The sequence below is a fragment of the Phodopus roborovskii genome, unplaced genomic scaffold, assembly GCF_943737965.1.
Source record: "Phodopus roborovskii unplaced genomic scaffold, PHOROB, whole genome shotgun sequence".
NCBI classification, from domain to species: domain Eukaryota; kingdom Metazoa; phylum Chordata; class Mammalia; order Rodentia; family Cricetidae; genus Phodopus; species Phodopus roborovskii.
In genome coordinates this window covers 30,989,883-31,011,840 of record NW_026126540.1, presented here as the reverse complement: position 1 = coordinate 31,011,840, position 21,958 = coordinate 30,989,883, and the positions used below count along the sequence as shown (strand labels likewise).

The window sequence follows — 21,958 nt, the reverse complement described above, 5'->3', positions numbered from 1 at the left end:
TTCCAGTCATCATGCCATCATCAATCTCTACCTCACCCTACTCACACTCTGTTACTTTAGTGAGGATCTATGTATCCCATGCTACTTTTTAGCCTAAAAATCCTCTCTACCAATTTCACGTTTCCACCTACATTTTAGAATGTGGTGATTTGCAGGGAGTCATGTGACCTGGCTTTCAGACCTTGGTGGCTGAGTTCTGTCCACCTCAGCCTGATACCTGAAGCCCTTGGTGATTTAGAGCATTTCATTTCATAGTGTACAGCACTAGCAGGCCACAGAGCCACGGCGGGCTGTACAGAGAAGATGTCAAGTGATGAAAGGGAGGTAAGACACTACGGTCCGAAGGGAGGAGTCCGAAGGGAGGAGGACAATGAAGGTTAGGGATGAGGGCCTAAACCTGAGATGGCATTTAGTCGGGAGAGATCATGGAGAATAGGGGAGTTAGAACGTGTTTACAGAGGATAATATTTAAAGGACATAGAAGAGACAGAGAAGCCCTTGGTGCAATCTATTCTGATTTGTTTGGAAGAGATGGATAAACAAGGTAGGGAGGAGGCAAGGCTGCAGAGGTAGTTGGAGTCACATGGCTGCAACCTTGCTGGCTGGAATGAGTTCTTGACCTATAATGTGGAAAGCAGCACTGGGCAAGCCAAGGCTGACAGAAACAAGTATGTTTTACAATATAGGTTGAATCCTACTCTAACTTTCAATGAATATTGCATAGCAGAGGGTTTCTTGTCTCTTGTGGAGGGAGTTGGCTGAAGGAAAGTCATTTTCCTTATTTATATGGTCAAAATGCATCTGGCAGTCGAGAGAATAAATAAGCAAACCCAGAGAGTTATTGTATAAAACGCTTTTTTCCCCACTATAATTATATACTGAATTATTTTTAAATGTTTTTAATATATTTTTTTTAAATCAGCACACACCAAGTTCTTATCAAGAACATTCTTTTTGTTTCTAAGCTAGCACAGCAGAATGTCCATTTCTTTTTTCTTTTCTTTATTTTTATTTTACATGTAGATCTCAGTTCCCTCTCCACCCCTCCCTCCCTCCGTCCTTCCCTCCCTTTCTCCCTCTCTCCCTCCCTCCCTCCATCCCTCTCTCCCTCTTACCCTCTCTTCCCCTCACATGCACCCTGACCACCCTCCCCTCCCATTGTGCCCTCCCCACTCCACATGTAGGGCAATGCCATCCAGTTGGGGTTATGTAAACCTGTCAAGTCATTTGAAGTAGGGACTAGGACTCCTCTCCTGTCTCTAGGTTAAGGCAGTTATCCCTCCATGGGGGATGTGTTTGCAAAGTCCTTTTGTGCACCAGGGATACATCCTGGTTCCACTGTCTGAGGTCCCTTAGACTTCTCAGGCCTTCTAGCTGAGACCCATATTCAGGGGCCTGAGTCAGTCCCATGCTGGCTTCCCAGCTATCAGTCTGGGGGCCCGTTAGCTCCTCCTTGTTCAGGTAAGCTGTCTCTATGTGTTTCTGCCGCCTGGTCTTGACCTCTCCCTCTGCATCTGGATTCTAGTTCGACTCAGTGTTTATGTATGGGTGTTTGCTCCTGTTTCCAACAGGCATTAGATGAGGGCTCCATGGATAAGTTAGTTGTTGATCTCACTATCCGGGAAGGGCATTTATGGCAGCCTTTCCACGGTTGCTCAAATGCCCATTCCTTGTTTCATCTCAGGCCATACAGTTATTTGAATGACAGCCACAAGTTTTGTATATAGAGTAAAAAAAAAAAAATACATGACAGAATAAAACACTCAGTTATCTGACCCAGTATACATTCCCATATAATTGCTTGCATGTTTCCACTTACTTTGAGTACATAAGGCCTAACAGCTGATGGGTATTTTTAGCATGGTGTCAGTTGTGAGATCTGAAAAGCTAGCTGGGGGTCAGAAAGCCTGTCTTTCCATCAATCTCGTGACTGGGGAAACAGATGAGTGAGACTGTCCCTGTGATACACCTTGAATTGGTAACTGGAGGCCTGGATATTCAATGTCAGGTTTGAATCTAGACTCTAATACTTATGTAATTCTGGCCCTTCTCTCTGTTCTCTTATATTCTCACTCATACACTAGAGTAGAAGTTCCATCTCACTTAAGTACAAGCAGTCCCAACTCAGCTATTTATATATTCAAAGTGATGTGTAGCACACAGTAACAGATTATAAATTCCACGCTAGAATCTATCTCCCCTCACTCTGTTTATTCCTGCTTACCAATGATGTGATATGCAAAAAGGCAGAGACATGTGTCCAGAATGCAAAAGAATATCCAGGCAGGTTTAAGATGCCCAGAAATTGACCTTCCACTGTCACATCTCCCAGATTCATGGGAGTGTTTTGCTTATCATGTCACCCTAGCATGAAGATCTGTTGGAATCTCATCTTTGAAGGGTCATAGTCATCTTCTGCTACGGCATGCCACTTAGGAAATCTCTTCCCATTGCCCACCGTGTAGTTCTTTTCTTTCTTGTTAGCTCCCCCACTCCATTTTAAAATTTAGTTTATGGATGTGGGTGTTTTGTCTGCATGTATGCTGTGTACATGTGTGCCTGATACCCCGCATCGGCCATCAGTTTCTCTGGAACTAGAGTTACAGATGGTTGTAGCCATCCTGTGGATGCTGGGGATTGAACCCAGGACCCCTGGAAAAGCAGCCAGTGCTCCCAGCCTCTGAGACATCTTTCCAGTCTTCTTTTTTCTTTTTCATTGCTTCATCAGCATCTGTTTTCCTTTTCTTTCCTTCATACTACATGTTGTTTTCTTTTAGTTGTTTTGGCCTTTTGTGCTATGCTATCCCATCCTATTCAGGAACTGCAGCTCTGCCCCTGCCAGCAGCAAGAGCTGAAGCCTGAAAGAATTCTGTTCCCTTAGCACCCACTCTTTCAAAGCTACTAAGGAAACTTATTTAAATCTCTGTCCTACTAAAGAACTCAAGACTCAAAGCTTCCCAGAGAGGATGAATAGCAAGCAGCTCACCTAGCTCACCTCCTTGCAAGAAGTCTTGCGAGAAGTCTTTGTTCTCCTTCTCGCCCCTCCTATAAACCCTTTTCTACCTGGATCTTCCCTACAACAGCCTGTCAGCTAGTTGCTGACCCAGCCTCCTGAGTGCAGGTGAATTTTATTTAATCAAACACATCTTTGCATCATTAAACAAATGTTCCAGAGCATAAACAAAAGCAGCACACCTTAAATTAATATTCTACAACTACATTGTTCGAATGTACATATATGCATGCATATGTATTTATATAAACATGCTCATACGAAACAGGACAAATGGGTCATGCCAAGCAACAGTGTCTAAGGACTTGGTCAGAACCTCACTTTCTACTGCAAAAGGTTGAGAAAATCATGCAGGGCCCTTTGGTTTTCTCAGGGGAAGGTGTTAAGGAACAATGTAGTTAGCTGGCCTCAGTTTTTTGTCGTCATTTTCTATGGACAATACAGAGAACAGTCATTTCTAATTCCTATGTGCCTTCCTCACATCTGAAGCTAAAGAGTTAAAGATAAGATTCGGAAGTAGGCATAGGAAAGCTCTTAGCCATGCTGAAAACTCAAGTTCAACACACTCTCAAATCTGGTTTTCTTAGGGATATGGTGAGGTTGAGACAGGGTCTTAGTCTATAGCTCAGGCTACTGAGGAATTCACTCTGTAGACCAGGCTGGTTTCTAATTTGAGGCCATTCTTCTGGATCCTGGGATTTCAGGCATCTGTCGCCACTCCACTCTAAATTTGGATTCTTTGTGGAAAATCTTTGCAAAATCACACTTGATTAGGCCCATGGCTAAAGAAGGATATCCAGTTTGGAGTGATTACAATATAATCTCTCTGGAATGGTGTCAATTTCAAATAAAGTTCTCTTCTCAAATGTTCACTGCTGTCACCCTGCATATGTAAGGATTTAGTTGAAAAGTGTAACACCTCTGTCCACAGAGCATCCAGAACATTACGCACTGAACAAAGGTCAGGCCTAACAACTCTAGGCTGGAATGTGTTTGTTTCAACACTTTGCAGTAAAACGAGGTTGGTTAAGGAAAAGGGAGACACACTCCTGGCTTTCGTCATTGAACACAATGTCCTAGACTAGGACTCATCTCATAACATATCTGCTTGAGGAATCTTGACTTCATCATGGCTGCTTCTCTCCATCTCCCACCACCAAGGCTAGCTGCCAGTCCTGTTAACACTGTAACAGGATGTGAGTACTGACCAAGATTCTCAGGACTTTGTGAACTGCTTTTGTAGCACTTTGTTCTTCCTAGGAATTTGCCTTGGCAACATCTTTGTGTTCTATTAGATGTGGGCTGACAGAGGCCATTCTGAAATAATATAACTCTGATAAATCCTTAAAATATCCAGAGTTAAGGAGCTTGTCTGGATTTATAAAGGATATGAAAATACTTTACTAGTTGAAGATACAGTCTTTATAGGCTGCGTTAGCCATTTTCTCATCAAATAATGCTCTGCAGTGAAAATGTATCCACCCTTTATATGTGCTTTAAAGGAACTCATTCAACACTACAATATGTACTGAGTGCCAGTGCTGTGCTCAGCATCAAGGTTACAATGATGTTCAAAAAGATGCCCCAGACTTTCAGCTTCCCGGGGCATACATCTATATCACAGATTGATGTCCATCAAAACCCACATGGAAAGTTCTTAAAACTACTCTCAATACTGCAGTGATGCAAAAAAAGTATCTCGTGCTATAACCCAGAGGCCTATTTGCAACTTCAGAGAACACTGCAAATATAAGGATTAACCAAGAAGAAAATTGCTGGGGAAATGGCTAAAGAAGGAAAAAAAGAAATGGTCTGTATTTTGAAGCACCTGCCCACAGTGACAGATTAGGTGGTGTCTCATGAGGTAACCAGTCTCCAGCAGATCAGAGGGATCCCACACTAACCTGGATAGTGCAAGCAGATGGCTGCTACAGACCAGTATGATAGTATGATGAAAGGCAAAGGATCTAAATAAAAGCCAGGCTCACAGAAGCCATGGGCTAGCATCTTGATGCGGTCATTCTGCTGGAAGAGGGCTGGTTGGCAGGGACTGGATAACCACAAACACAAGTGGGTGGTTGGTATACTTCACCTTCTGAGGATGACCTGGTGGGTTATAAGTTCAAAGGGGTCAAGGTTTTATTTTATTTATGATCTAACAAATAAAGTTTGCCTGCAGATCAGAGTGCAAAGTTAGTCACACCATAGTGGCACACACCTTTAATCACAGCAGCCACACTACTTAGTCATAGAAGCCAGGCAGTAGTGGCACATACCTTTAATCCCAGCACTCGGGAGACAGAGGCAGACAGATCTCTGTTACTGCAAGGCCACCCTGAGCTACACAGAAATGATCCAGTCTAAAAAGAAACAGAGCTCACACAAAAGTGACCCCACAAACACTTCCTCCAATAAGGCCACGCCCGCTCCTGCTCACAAAGTTCCACTAACTGGGGATCAAGTACTCAAATATAGCATTCAGGCCATTCTCATTTAAGTCAGCACAGGGTTACATGATGGAAAGATGCATAGAACCCGGAGCAGAGTCATGGCATGTCAGAATTTTAAACAACAAGTGAAGCTGAATGAGCTGGTGGTGTGTCATGGAGAAACATTAGATGGCATATGACTGAGGTGTGAAGACAGTGACTTGTGTCAGGGACAGTGAAATAAAATGCTGAGGTTTCAGAATGGACCCTTTTCAGGGGGCTGCAACAAGAGAAGGGGTAGATGGTGAGGACAATTCCTTCACAACTTCTAAACAACAGATTTTGTTTTTACAAAATTCTGTGAACACAGAGCACTCCTAATCCTAAATACTTGGAATGGACAATGATCTCAAGGTCCGGATGTAAATGACGAAGGCACGAAAACAACAGATGCTGAATCGGAGAACAGGATGGTGGCACCTGAGCTTAGTGATGCCTGTGTATTAATGACCTGTCTCTGACTGAGCAGGAGTAACAGCAGCAGGTCTCCTCAGAGCAGCCTGCTGGATTCACACCTGCCTGGCTTTCCAGCAATGAAGAGTGCTGTTTCCTCACAGCTGTATCTCTGAAGACAAATAACTGCTTGCTGGTTTGAAGTAAAGCTGCTTGTGCCAATTTAGTTCTCACTGTGAAGCACTTTGTGTCCAATAAAAATCATCTTTTATGTAATATTTTTTGAGATGTTACTTTGAAAGGAAACTTAAAAAAAAAAAAAAAGGGTGTTCAGGAGCCATAAGAAAACTGTAGGGGGGAATAATCACACCTTGTTAAATGCCTTTAGTATCATGATTAGCTGGAAGGCTCTGCAAAGCCTGTCTCCATGCCTATGATGAGGATTCTAACTGTTGTTGCTCAGAGACTGAAGAGCACCTTTTCCCAAAGCTCTGCCAAGTCTGTATTTGAGCTTTCTCCATGTGAGATTTCCGGGAGAGGTGCTCTATAACCTTAAACTCTCTTACAGGGGCCCCTGCTCTAAGATCAACACCACTGGTATGAAGAGAAAAATGCACAGTACTCACTGAATACTCGTTGTATACTACACTCATTTACTCATTTTGGACCCTGGCGTACAGCACAGAATGAGCTCTGTGAAGCTCCTGCCCTAATAGGCCTCGTATCCTTCCGAGAGGTGGGGAGGGTCTGTGAGGTCTGGAGTCAAACATCCTTGGGTTTGTCTATTGGTACTGCAAGCTTAAGCACTTGCTACCTCCATTTTTGTCTTTTAAGCCTCCGTTCCTATAGTGGAACTAACAAGTGATTCAAAACTAAAATGATTCAAGTATCTAGCAGGGAGTAGGGACGCAATTATTTGATTACAGATGTCTTTTCAGCTGGCTCTCAGGGGACTGACTCTAAGCTTCCCTCACCAGAAAGAGATATGAGCGGTTTAGCACCACCCCCACTTTTATTAGCTCAAGGGACTGTGTGAGCTATGCCAGGCACAGTAGACTCAGCTCCCTGATCTAGCTGGTTGATAGGTTGGCCAGCTCTTGATTCCCTCCATTCACTGGGCTTTTCCCCAGTTGCAAGCCCACAGGCTTTAAAGGCCCACTGGATTATTTTAAACAACAAAGCAGGCACATTGCTTTTTTTTTTTTTTGTAAGGGCCCTAAGCTAAATGTGTTTTTTAAAATTATGAAATGACTGAAAAAAAAAGAAAAATAATATTTTTATAGTTACGGATGGTTTTATGTTAAATTCTGGTCTCCATAGTAGTCTCTTTGATGTACGGTCACTATTTATGACTGGACCACAGTTGCCTTGGGGTACAGCAGTATGGCTGAGTCACTAGGAGGAAACCATTTGGCTTACAACACTAAAGTATTTACTTTCTGACCCGTTATCAAGTTTGGCAATTGCTGATTTAAAATGTAACTTTATTTCTTGATGATATACCAAATATAGCATTTTCTGAGTTGGTGATGCAGTGTGCTTTAAAGTGAAAAGTTGTTATCTGAGGGATGGGGAGAGATACATTAAACTCGGCAATCAGAATATCTAAGTTAGACCACACAAGGTACTGGAGTCAGTCCACTCATTCCATCCTCACGGCAATTCTCCATGCGTTTCCCATGAGAGGATTGACATGAAGCTAGAGAATGTGTTTGAAGTCACAATGCCAAAAGAAGGCCGTAGTTGTGTGATGTTTTTCATTCTTCTGCTCTTTTGGATTTTTGAGGGGCCGCCACCCAGCTCCCAAGTAAATCACATACGGAAGTCTATTCTTTGTTATGAACGCCTGGCCTTAGCTGGACTTGTTTCTAACTTGCTTTTCTTAAATTAACCCATCTACCTTTTTCCTCTGGGCTTTTGTTTCTCTTCCTTCTATATATCTTACTTTCCTTCTTACTCTGTGGCTGGCCTCTCCTCCTCCTGTTGCTCCTCCTCTCCTTGCTCTCTTTCTGTTTCTGCTCTGTTTCTGCTCTCTCTCTCTCTCTCTCTCTCTCTCTCTCTCTCTCTCTCTCTCTCTCTCTCTCTCTCTGCCAGCCCCACCTATTCATTGGTCATTCAGTACTTTATTAGGACCATCAGGTGTGTTAGACAGGCACAGTAACCCAGCTTCACAGAGTTAAACAAATGCAGCATAAAAGGATGGGGCGGGGTGGGGCAGGAACACTTTTGTTGGGATACCTTTCCCTTCAGAGCTTTAACACTTTACACTATTTATATATAGTCTATGGAAAGGAAAACAGCCAGAAGGGCTCAGCAACTCAGTCTGGAGCAACAGAGATGAGTGGGGAAATTATCTCCTCCAGTTCTATCATAGGTGTAGACCAGAGTCCAAAGGGTACCCCTGGGACTCCCAGGTTCTCATATCCATGAACAAACATTTGAAGTGACATACTCCTAATAACAGAAGAAAGGCTCAGTGGTCCTGGCCAGGACTCAGGATGCTTTGTGATTCACTTGTGCAGCACTAGCTTTCCCTTGTATTTGTAGATCCCAGGCTTTTCTTGTGCATGGTTTGTCCCTGGCATGAAGCTCCAGTGGGGATGTGTTTCTAGTCTTTGGGTCAATTGACTTTTTCATCTACTAATCTCAATGTCTTTCTGCTCCAGACTTTTCTGCCACACTATTGGTATCTCCTCTTCCTCAGGTGCTTAATGAAAAGTTCTACCAGTGAATGCAGCATGGAGATAGAGACGTGTCCCAAGGGAGCACACAATACATTCAACCCAGACCATGGAAGGAATGGGTGGAAGACTGGGAATAGGAAGGACTGCTAATGTGTATGAGGTTTTCTCTGAGAATGGTGAAAATACTCTGAAAGTGGATTGTAGTAATGGTTTATGACACTTTTGAGTATACTGAAAACAACTGAGCTGTACATTTTTAAAGAACAATTTTTGTACATGTATTTCAATAAAGCTACTAAAAAGCAAATATAATTTTTTGAAGGATATGCTATATAAAATGGAAGTATGTATATATCATGGGAGTCTTTGTATACAAGAATATAGGATCCTGATGGTATAATTTGATGCACAATTAATTATAAAGGTAGGAGAAAACCAACTAAATAAAACCCAGATACAAAGCAGTCCTACATGGTGCCATTCCATATCTTGGCTTCCTGTTGAAATCCCATGGGAATAATGTGAAACTCTAAACTGGTTTCCTAGGCCATCTTCTGCACCAGTAAAATGGACTGACAACAAACAAAGCATCTTTTAGTCCTGACCTTGCACTCAGTGTCATACAAAGAAAGCCACCATGAAGCTTGCCCATGCTCCACATTTCAATTTTCCCATGCTTGAGGTCTGTGTGGATAGTATATGCATTTTGTCTTAGGTGGCTACAGGTCAGAGTTCACTCTTTATCTGTGCTTTCCAACAATTCATGGTTCCAGCTCATCTATGTTGAACCCAGTGCCTTATTCCTGATTGAAATGAAGTGTGAATGGTCCTGGATTGGCTTCTCAGGTGAAGGTTATAACTATTGAAGTCCTTCAATCCCTCCCAGTTTAAAAGAATTACTTTATTTGATGACTCAAGGAAATTACCTGTGACAGTAATCACATCTTAATCAAACTGGCATTTCAAGAGGCAAAGGTCCAGTAAACTGAGACTAAAAATGTCTACTAAAGAGGTTCCAAGTCGAGGGCAAGAGATTCCACCCTACCTGATAACCTCTATCCTCCTTGCATAGGATGAAGAGAAACAGGGTGAAACGATGTGTCTGAGTCCCAAGATCTGGATGAGCTTTCAAAAAGCCTCATGTAGAACCAACATTCATCTTAAAATAACCGTATTTCAACAAGCAAGGAAGATTGCAATAAAGCAATATTTTCTGATTGTACAAAGTACTGTATCTCTAAAGATGCTCATTCATCCACCTCTGTTACCCTGTATTATAGCATATGCTATGACTGAAGTTCATTAGGTAGTTGGCAGACCTCATGGTTAAACATCTTGGCTTGTTTCTGTGTACACGTCCAAATTTGTCTATCTTCCTTCCCCTCCCCCCTCTCTCCTTTCTAGCATCTGTCTGTCTGTCTATTTTTTTTAGTTCTCTGTGGTGATGTCTTGCTTGTGCAAATAAAGCCTGTCTGAAGATAAGAGGATGGAGTTTGCCACTAGCTAACCACAGAGATCTGGAGGTCTGTACAGATAGGAAGGAGATGGCTGGGCAGAGAGAGGATATAAGTGGGAAGAAACAGGGATTCATTCTCTTTACTGCTAAGAAGCTAATGAGGTAAAGGTGGCTTTGGCTTGCTTCTTCTCTCTGATCTCTCAGCATTTTCCTTAATATCTGACTCTGAGCTTTTATTGTTTAGACCAATTAAAAACTTTATAGTTTTCACTTTTTCTTTTTTGTTTTCTTTTTAAAACAATCTTATTTTACACACCAATCCATTTCCTCTTCCTCCCACCCTCCCACTGCCCCCAACCTCTCCCCATCCCATCCCTGCCATCCACTCCTGAGAGAAGGTGAAGCCTCCCATGGAGAATCAACAAAGTCTGTCACATCACTCGAGGCAGGACCAAGGCCCTCCACCCTGTATCTAGGCTGAGCAAGGTATCCCTCCTTAGGGAATGGGCTCCAAAAACCAGTTCAAGCACTAGGGTAAATACTGGTTCCACCACGAGTGGTCCCCTAAAATGCTCAAGCCCCCTCACATTCAGACGGCCTAGCTCAGTCTTATACAGCTTCCCCAGCTGTCAGTCTGGAGTCAGTGAGAACCCACTTGATCAGGTCAGCTGTTTCTGTGGGTTTCCCCATCACGGTCTTGATCCCTTTGCTCATATTATCACTCCTCCCTCTCTTCAACTGGACTCTGGGAGCTCAGCCCAGTGCTACTTCCAAGTTTATAATCTTTACTGTGATGGTGTTGCTGTACCAGGGATTATTAGGATATGCAGTGTTTTCTGTTGTTGGAAAAATTTGTTTCTGTGCTTACTCACCTCTAGAAAACCAAGACAAAATCATAATTTAAAACCCTCTGATTTCAGTGAACCAGAACTACTTAAGGTGACATATATAAGGTATTGGTTGAAAGAGGATTAAATTCTAATTGCTACAGTTCAAAAATCTGCCTCTCTTGAGTATTATTTTTCAAAATACTAGGTGTGTGGGAAAAACCAATGTTTAGGTATGATTTAACATCTGAATGAATCATCTCTAGAGACACCTCTCCATCCAATAACAGGGCTGGGCCACCCCCACTTTACTGATGAAGTACAGACAGGAAATTAGATATTAAGCAAGCTCACATCACAGAACTCCTAAGTGCCAAAGCCAGGATTACAATGATTTTAAAACTGTGGTTAAGAACTTGGTAAGATGCAGGCAGAATTCTTAGTTCTGGGGTGGGGCCGGAGTAACTGGATCCTAACACACAAGATCAGAGAAGGCCTTCTCGATGGCGCTCCATTCTGCTTGCTTTGGAGTAACAGTGATTCTGGCTTATAGGAGCTTCAGTGAACACAGGCACACCGTAGCACTTTGTTCTAGGCCACATTATGATCCTGTTCCAGGGTCCTAAGAGAAATGACACTCTCTAATGGGACCTTTTTTTTTTTTTTTTTTTTACTGTATCTTTACTTGCTTGAAACTGTCTAGAGTGCTACAGGCAGCTAAGTACTGCACTCTTACTCTTCACAGCCTCCTAGCCTTGCTGTTCAGAGAGCCAAACAGGTAAGTTCTACACAATGGGACACTCATGAATGAAAGTGATGTGTGCATTTTCTGGTCCATAAAATTTTGTGAAGCACGTCTTCTAGCTCTTCCCCATCTGCCAGCTTCAATCAGAGGTGCATGGGTCCTTTAGAAGCCATGCTGAAGATGGACCTTCAATACTATAGGAGCTTGCATGTGAATCAGGTCTTGGAGAAGAGCCTAGCTGTTGCCTGCCCACCAGTAATTTCTTCCCAAGCCTCTTCGGGCACACTGCTGGCACTGATCTGACAGAACAGGGCAGGAGCTCATCTCATTCTGATCACCATTATCTGTGTGTTGCTTGGTTGCCAAAGTGCCCTGAGCCACTTCTCCAGCCATACAAGGTAGTTTTAAATGTAAATGAACATGAAACCCCACCCCCAAGTATTGCCCCAGTTCCTGCTATGGGGAAGATAGGATTAATAGATATGGGTTAATAACTTAGAGCCAGACAGTAAGAAGCCTGAGCCACTGGCCAAGCTGTTTATAATTAATATAAGCCTCAGTGTATTTATTTGGAGCTAAGGGCAGCAGGACCAGGCAGAAAAGAAACTCAGTCTACGTAAGAGAGAACAGTAAAGTCAAAGGGCTTTGCAAACATTTTTATCCACCAAGGAGCCCAATAGGCAGCAGCCATCCTGAAGCTTCTTCCAGCCTATGTGTTCTGGCTTTAATCCAACTGCCTGAGATTCCATGTCTTCATCTGTAAAACAGAAATTCAGGGATTCTTAAGAGGAAAACAATGGTTCTTTCATAGTACAGCGTAATGCCTATTTTATCATTGGAAATCACTATAGATCACATCTTTACAAATAACTTAACCTCCCCAATAATTTATAATAAATATCTCAAAATGTAAATGCACAGACACATCTAAATTAGGAGACATAGTTTAAAATAAGACTGGATAGTAAAGCTGCAAAAGATTAGAAACCATCATACACATGCACGCAACCATGTATGTAGTTGTATTCAGTAAGAGAAAGGAAATGACTAGCTGAAGTATAGTTGGCATCTCAAGTCAAGCAGACTGTTAAAATGTAGTGTTAAGAATGGGCCTTTATCTGCAAGTGTGATTACAGCCATTTTGCTGTGTTATGGTAGGGGATAAAGCAAAGCTCTAGAAATCCTGCAGAAGTGGGGGAGGAAGGATTGAAGGAGCTAGAGGAGTAAAGGACACAAGAAAACCCACAGAATCAACTAACCTGGGCTCATAGGGGCTCACAGAGACCGAAAAACAATCAGGGAGCCTGCCTGGGACAGATGTAGTCCCTCTGTATATGTTAACAATTTTGTAGCTTGGTCTTTTGTGGGACTCCTAACAGTGGGAGCAGGGGCTGTCTCTCTTTTGCTGGTTTTTGGGACCCTTTTCCTCATACTGGGTAGTGTTGTCCAGAGCTTAATACCTTCAGAGGTGCTTAGTCTTACTGCAACTTGATATGCCATATTTGGTTTATTTCCATGGGAGGGCTGCCCTTTTCTGAAGAGAAACAGAATGGATGGGGAAGGGTGCAAAAGGGAGATGAGGGAGGTGCTAAGAGGAGAGGAAATTGTGGTTGGGATGTAATAATAATGATAATGATAATAATAATATAGAAGAAGGCTAGCTGAATACTAGCATGCATCCATTTGCCATGCTCTGCTTCCTGATCATGCAGGAGATGCAATCAGCTGCTTCAAGCTCTGCTGCCCTTACTCCCTTGCTGTGATAGACTGCAGCCTCAACTGTGAGCTACAGTAAACCCTTCCTCCTTAAAGTTGCTTTGGTCAGAGTATTTTATCACAGTGATAGGCAGAGAAATAAAGACAGTTGATAACTATCTAACTGAGCAAAAATGTACAAATTAAATGTCCCGGTCCTAATATCTCCTTACCATACCACAGCACAAACTTTAAATGAATGGTTTTTTTTGGGGGGGGAAGGTGGGGTCAGGTTAAGTATCAGTATATCACACGCTCCTTCATCCACTTCCTAGTTTATAGAAACATCATACTTTTATAATAAATATATTTGAGAATAAATATATTTATAATACATATATTGAGTCTGTGATTTTGTTTTGGTTTTATACTTGTGATCCTATATGTATACATATGATTTAGATAACATAACAAACATGAAAAGTGGAAACTGAGGAGCTAAAATATTTCTTTTTCTTAAAGAGTGTGGGGACTGGGGAGATAGCTTAGGGCACAAAAGCACTTGCTTTGCAAACATGATCTGAATTTGAGTCTTCTGCACCACATGAAAAGACAGGCATTAATTACCCATGCTTTTAACCCTAGCATTGGGGTGAAGGAGTCGGAGCAGAGATAGATCTCAAGAGAGCTCCCTGGTAGGCCAGCCAGCCTAATCAAAGTGTTGAGCTTCATACTCAGTGAGAGCACATACCACAAGCCTAGTAAAGGAGATAGACATAGAGAAAGAGAACAATGCCCTTGTCCTATGCACTGGAGTGCAGATCCACAATTCATGTGCACACACAGACAGATGTGCAAGTTGAGAATGACATGGAAGCCAAATACAATTTAGACTTTTATACTCCCAGTGTGGGCTGGGACCCAAGAGCTTACAAACAATAAGCTGCAATTTAACAACTCCTCCTGCTGATTTAATACATGCAAAGTAAAGCTTGGTAAGATCTAAGATCCAGTCTAAGCCTCCGTAGAGGAAGCTGACAGTAAAATTCACTTTTTGAACTACCTTTAGGTTAACTTTGATGACTGGAGAAAGGCCTAGTATAAATGGCCAACAGAGAAAATACCATTGAAAAGACCCTATTGTTCACACACCTAATTTGTAAGGCACAGGGAAATCAGAGGAACTGAGCTGGAAGCTTCCTTTCTGCTGGGCTTGTGGGAAGAAGCTGCATAGGCTAAATAAAGGCATCAACAGTCTCATCTAGCCATGAACCTTACACCACCAATCTGCCAGGCAAGATGTGTCTACCTGGTGCAATAGTGACATAACTGTTATGGGGTAACCAAATAATCTCTACTTGGATTTGAGACTCCTCCACAAGAAAGAATTAACTAATTTAAAACCTATAGTGGAGGAAATTTTGGGCTCTGCTTCTGTGGCACTGACCACACCCATTGGGGGGGGTAGAACCAGGGGTGGAAGTGACCTACGGAATTAGGTCTGAGGAGGAGCCAGGGAACGCTCTCTGGCTGGCGGGAAGCCGAGAGGAGAGTATCTGGTGGAACCTGCTGGTGTTCATCTGTCTAGGTTGTAAGTTATTTATCCCTGAATAAACATCTGTTCGGCCTATTTGTTTATCCTGATCCTTATTAAACCGCGATATAAGGGGGTAAGTTACTATTGACATAGGTCAAATGTCTTGGTGCTAAGCCTCCCTCTAAATATTTATATTCATAGACAAATGCTCCTCCCAGACCCAGTCAGTAAGCTTCTCTTTGCAATAAACAGCATTATGTGACTATTCATGGAGATGGAAATAATTGACAGATAAGTGCTCAGTTCTCATCTGGACATTTATTATCAATTCCCCAGGGCTTAAAGATTATGGTAGAAGAGAAAGGAAGAAATGTAAGTGCCAGAAGAAAGGGAGAAGGTGAAATGCTGCCTTCTCTATAAATCCCTACTGATGGATGCTGGGGAGAGGCAGTCAGTGTCTTCGATTGTATAGCCATCAAGGAGTCCATCATGCTCCAGTAGAGAATTCCAAACCCATGGTCACAAAGGTGACCCTGGTTAAACTAGCTTTGTATGTCAGGCTGACCTCAAAATCACAGAGATCCACCTGCCTCTGCAAAGTTCTATTGATTCAGTGAAAACCTGGTAATTTTCACTACTGACCGGTCCTCCACAGGGAAGTTTAACCACTACATTAAAAGAGCCAAAACATTTTTAAACACAAGAGTGTTCATAGTAAGTAGCATTCTCAACAAGTTTTAAGATCCTATTAAAATGGTTTTAGGTGTCCTTTAGCCAACAGCAATTTAAAACATCTCTATATGTTAAGCTCTTGAAATGTGATCTGGCGTAACCAAGTTCTGACTCAGTCATGTTAGCAAAACACATTATAAAAAGTTTATGATGTAAAGGAGGGTAACCGTTACTGTTTTAACTAATATGACTATATTCAAGTTATGATTTTATTAGTATAATTCATGTAGAGAACATTGTCTTCTTGAGTACAGCAGCTATTCTTAGAAATGTAGAAAATAAAGCCACTGATATTCAAAATGACCATGGTAGCACTTGTTTAAGGTAAATTAAAGCTTGGACACTCTTATTACTCTTTGTCTTTACACATGAATTACAGAAGTCATAGTCAAAGAACACAAAGGCAAATTATGTACATTTATATGCATATGTATAAATCTGTCTCAGCCTATTAATAAATCATATCATCTCTAGATCATACATACATATGTACCTCACTCTAATTCTTATGTTAATACCCAAATCTCAAATGTGATGGTGGGGATTGGGAGGCTCAGATGACATGAAAGTGAGAGATGATTTCCCTTGACTCTACAAGGACAGAGCCAAGGGGCCATCTTCTCCAGGAACCAAAATATATGGTGCTTTGAACTTGGGAGCTTTCTAGACTTCCACACTGAGACCTTGGATTTAAGGGTTCATGCAGTTACAAATCCAGAACCAACTATAAGCTGGGAGGCTGCAATAGAGATAGTATAGCTAAAACAATCTTCTACAGGTTGCTTATGATGACTTTAAGGACACTAAGGCTGGTAGTATAGTTCAGTGGTATTGTGCTTAGCCAGCAGGTACAAGGTTCTGGGGTCAATGTATAGAACCAGAGGTGAGGGGAGATGGAGATAGAGAACAAACTAGAAATCCTCTTAAGCCTTAAGTCCAACCATAAAGCTATCTATAGTCTTTGATACCAAAATGTAGAGTTCCATGACCACACTTTTTCTTTATCCAAATACTTGAAATTCTGATTTCTATTTCTATAACAAATAATTAGAACGATGCAGATACAATATTAATAGAGAACGATTTTTAATATCACTTTCTTATTGTTACTCCCCCAAACACCCGAAAAAACACCCCCCCCCAAAAATCCACACTACTTACCTCTATTTTTGTGGTGCTGGGGCTAGGCTTTTGTGTATATTATGCAAATGCTCTACCATGGAGTTATAGCCCCATTCCTATAGTTCCATTATTTAATAAAAACAAGCAAACAAAATCACCAGAAGACATGGGCAAACTTTTTTTTTTCTCCTGATAGTGATTATACTTACCCTTCTTTGGAAAGATATTTTATTCCTCTAAGACTTTCAGAATTCAATACTAAAAAATCCTATTAATATAATAGAGCCTCACTCAATGAGACTAGAGACACAGTTAAGGAACCTTTAATAATGAACCCTTGCCTATAAGAGTCCAGCACATTCAACTTTTCTTGAGAAAGGTCATTTTATAATCCAGAAACTTGGATATGTGTGAATTGGGAAAACCTAAGTATGTGCTGAAGCAATGTACCTGTATTAATTTGCCTCTATCAATTAATCAACTGGTATTTTATAGGTTGTACTTTTAGCAATTGAACTAGAATTCGGCATGACCAATGATTAACTGAACTAAGGACTTGGTGCTGATCTAAACTCATACCAGATCACCCTGTTAGCCTCTAATACAGTCTTGAAAGCCTCTTGTGTCCTCAAAGCTATCCAAATTTTTGACAGAACAGATGTACAAGACAATTTTACTAGGCAACTCTATCTCCCATCTCAGAAACAGTATTTAACACTTTAGAAAATTATGATTGGTGAACAATACCACACTATATGTATTTTACTTAGTGGCCCTTTCCTTTCTTTGGGTATCATTACTATGAAACAGTTGCTATGTATAGTCTTTTCCATCTTTATAATCCAGGTGTCAATTAGGCTAGTATTGATATGCAAAAAGGAATATACTTTAAGAAATATTGCCTACAAGAAATTCCAAGTTGCACAGATCTGGGTGTGGTGGTATATGTTTGTAATCCCAACATTCTAGAGGCCAAGACAGGGGAATCACAAGTCTGGGGCTAGCCTGAGCTACATAGTGAGACTGTCTACAAAAACACAGATATTATTCATAATATTGTCTCTGTTCAAATAACAAGGTGGATCACAACTTCTATTGTGTAGGGTGACAATGGTTTAGGACAGATGACATTTCTGGGTAGCAAAGTCCCACATTAACAGAGCAGGTGTGTTGTTATAATATTCCTAGTGAGCCATACCTTGGGATCAAAGGACCCAACAATCACTGTAGGGAGGAAGCCAAATTCCAGGTATTTTAAGGATGAAAGGGCTAAAAGAATGATGAAATTAAGTTTGTATCTGATAGTTGACTTGTGCCTGATGACCTAGAACATACCAGGAAGTCCTTACCATGTAGGTAGACAGAACAAATGCGTGGCTTTTATGTCTATCAATGACACCTATTTGAGAAATATGAAGCACTTTCCTTTCCTTCTTTTTTTTTTTAGATAAGGTTTCTCTGTGTAGCTTTGTAGACCAGGCTGGCCTCAAACTCCCAGAGATCTGCCTGCCTCTGCCTCCCAAGTGCAGAGATTAAAGGCGAGTGCCACCACCCAGCACTTTTTGTCTATATGAAACAATATCAAATGACTACTGAGAAACAATATATGAAACAATATAAAGAGAAGCAAGCTTCTTTTCCTTCACTGAAGAATGATTAGGCAGGGAGGGAGGAATGGGTCGTGGAAGCACTGACAGAGCTCCTGTCTTCACTGTCCCTTTAAATTCTCACATGGGATCAGAAACACCCTACTTTTTCTTCTCTGAACTGCAAGTGTGCATGATACAGTGGAAGAGATAGAAGTGGGTGGGGTGTGGGCACCGAAAGGACTATAAAGACACCCACATGGAAACGATAATGCTTTGACCTTAATTCAAGAAGAAATTGTTAAAATGGGTAACAGATGTCTCTTGTTAAATGGCTGTATTGTAGGACAGCTAGAAGAAATCTACAAAGCAGGAAGTGGTCAGGGGTGGATTTTTTTTTTTTTTTTTTTTTTTTTGTGCCCCACCTCCAAATACAACTCAATCACTCATAAGGTACCAAAGCCCACGGAATGCCTTACTGAATTCTTTTACATATATTCACTCTCATCAACATTAAGACTAATTGAAGACACCCTACCCGCCCCCCCCCCCCCCAGTTCACTCAACCCTCTGCATCCTGGAACAGCCAAGTTCTTTCTAAATGCCATTTTTGTGTTACCTCTATGAGGTAGGTTGCATTATTCCAATTTTCACCAATAAACAAGCTAAGGCACATATAAAGCTTGAGTGGCAATGTTTTCTAGAAAGTGAATTATCAGGTCCTTGGATTTGTGTACTATTATACACTTCCACTCTACTGATGTAGGCAACTCAAGAGATAATGACCCAACACAATCACTGACACTCTGAGAAGACAGCAGTGTGATCAGGGATGGAGTCTTAGGAAATGCTCTTTACTTGGGAGTGCTATTATTAGCACATACATTCTTTTGATAAGGAGACCAGTTACATAATTATAGAAAGAGTTGAAGATACAGCCTTTGTGTTCCCCACACTGCTGAGACCAGAACAGTGTCGATCTTAAGAAATATGATCCAGGAAGAACTTACAGCTCACTTTTACCTTGTGCCACCAAATTGCAAGTCCTATGTTTTGATGAAGATTTTTATAGTTTCAATTAGACACATTTCTATACTCTTGATCTTGGACAATTCTATATTATAATCAGATCATTTGTGTAAAATGTAATGGTATTAAAGCCTGGGTTTGAGGGAAACAATGTATCCATTCAGCATACATTGGTTGTATATATTTTGAGAAACAGTTAAATACACAAAGGAAGCGTGCACTGTTTAGAGATGCTGTGAACAATGTTGGTGGCCTGTGTAACGAGAATCAAAGTGTACACTGTTTAGGAGACACTGTGAACAGTGTTGCTGGCCTGTGTAACAGACAGTCTGAACCGTGCACTGTAAGAGATGATGTGAACAACATTGGTGGCCTTGTAACATAGAGTCCAGAGTCCAGGAAACTGAAGACACTCAAAAGTTGATCCCCAGTTTCTATTAATGCTCTAAAAACAAACATTTCCATTTGATACAAATATACAAATTTAAAACGTATGCAGTTCAGTATGGCCTACCAGTTTTAGATTGTTTATGTGCCAGAAAATATATAGTCAATAAAAAAATACCAGAGAGGTGGGGACAAAAGCTCTCTGGATCTGTACAGCAAAAATGAACATCACTTCAATGGGTGGTGAGTTGTGGTAAAATGGAATTCCGTGATGAAGAAGTACTGGGAAGATGGCAGGTCACAAATCTGGTGATGGAGGATAAGATGCAAAATAAGGCCCATTTTCCTGTGGAGAGAGAGAAAACGATGAGACCATTAGGCAACAAGGCAAATTAAGAGGATATGCAAGACAGAGACTTGCAATAAACGGGAAAGTGCATTTGAAATGTCCAGCACATATCTGATGCCAAGCAGTCTCACTGGAGCGTGTCATAGCTGGTGTAAAGAAGGGAGAAGCCACAAGATGACAATGTGCTTTAATAACAGCGTTGCTTACTGAACATTCTAGGTGCTGGACTATTTAAAGGCTCCTTGTTTTCACTGCCCCTTTAAGCAAATTCTTACATATCACAGAATAGGCAACATTCTCATTTTAATGACAAGGGAAACGAAGAGCACTCAGATTATATAATTCAATTAAAGTACCTCCTGAGTAAAAGCTGAGCTGAGATTTAAAGATAAGTCTATGTTGACACTGGATTCTTGTTAGACAGTGTTATCCTCCCATCGCTGATTCTTCATTTAGTTATGGAACAATAAAAACGATTTCTGAAGAACTCAGTAGCTGTCATTGTTTGGCAGCAGGCAGCCTCATGACATACCCGAGTGGCAAGGCTTGTAAAGATTACAGTTCTAAGGCCATTTAGCTCCACATCAAGATGGAGATTTAAATGCCAGAAGCTTAATGTCAAATGTTGAAAACAGCCAAGTAGTGTAAGGAGGAATTCTTTGGCTCCCACTTTGGATAATCATGGTTAAAAACAAGGCAGTTAACTTTATGGTAGGAGGATCCTAGATTAGGTTTCTGAGATGTAAGACTAGAGTTTCACTTTTCGCAAAAGTATTTCTTTGGCAAAGAATATGTCTTTCAGTAAGCCACGAGCAGAAATGCTTACTATGAATATAAGGCACCAGTCAGGAGTGAGGAGAAAGAAGGAGGAAACAGATTGCTCCATGGCATTTACCTTATAGTCACAGCAACCCTGAATAGACCTAGTGGGCAATTTAATGTTATCAGAGTAGAAATGGGCCAGAAGCTCAGCCATTCTTCAGAGAAGGTGCTTTGAGCAAGAACTGACCCTGGTGTCATAACCAGGGTCAGGTAATCAAAAGGACATCAAAGACGTTCTGATACTAAGGAAATCTGACCAGGTATGGGGGTGGGGGATGGAAGAAAATAGAAACAACCCTTGGAATTGGCTACATTTCTGGAAGCTTGGGGGGAAAATACATAGTTTGCAGTTTAGCATGTCTATCATGATCTGTAATCTAAGCAATTCTGCATTTTTACTATGCAGAAAATAATGCCCCAAGAAACATATCTCTGAAGAGAAATCTATTCTGAATACCTCTATAAACGTTCTCTTCTATTCACTTGTGCTATTTTGCAGAGTTTTTCAGATTTGCATTGATTTTTGTGGCAAACTAATGGTGCATGCATGTCTGATATGCAATGCCATGAAACAGACCAGACCTCCATTAACTTCACACTGTACAGGAGACCGCTGAGCCATCAACTAGCCTCTCTATTTCTGGAAACAATCACAATAATTTAAAGAATTCTCACCACTCAAAATGGCATACTCTGATTTTATTTGTAAGAATGCTGACTCCCTCTTTTCTGGAAGCTGCTTCAGTATTATTTTTATCTAGATAAAAATTACCTTTCAACTACTTTCCATTGGTCCCTTTTAATCTTACAGAAACCGTTGATTTTCTAAAGGATATAAATCTTTGAAACAGTTTAAGTCCACTCAAACTGATAGCTATCAACACCAATTCAGTCCTTTACAAAATAAAGAATCTATTATGTGCTATCAAGTGTGTGGCACAACTAAACAAAAAGTATGCCAGCTCTGTACTCATTTTTCTAAGTATGATTCAAATTTTCCTTACAAATCATTATCCAACCACCTCCTGGTGTTTCAGGTCCACATCCCATAAACCCTGTGTCACAAACTAAACACACTACCTGAACCTTTCC

General features: G+C 41.2%; 1 protein-coding gene across 2 annotated transcripts in view; it reads right to left on the bottom strand.

The window, feature by feature from the left end:
• Positions 1–19,467: 19,467 nt before the first annotated feature.
• The window catches only part of Gdap2 (ganglioside induced differentiation associated protein 2), a 50,150-nt gene continuing 47,659 nt past the window's right edge, over positions 19,468–21,958 (bottom strand). For both annotated transcript variants that reach the window (XM_051198760.1, XM_051198759.1), the window contains one exon: positions 19,468–20,041. In XM_051198760.1, the coding sequence (XP_051054717.1) occupies positions 19,994–20,041 (48 nt within the window). In that variant the 3' untranslated portion in view covers positions 19,468–19,993. The remainder of the gene's footprint in view (positions 20,042–21,958) is intronic.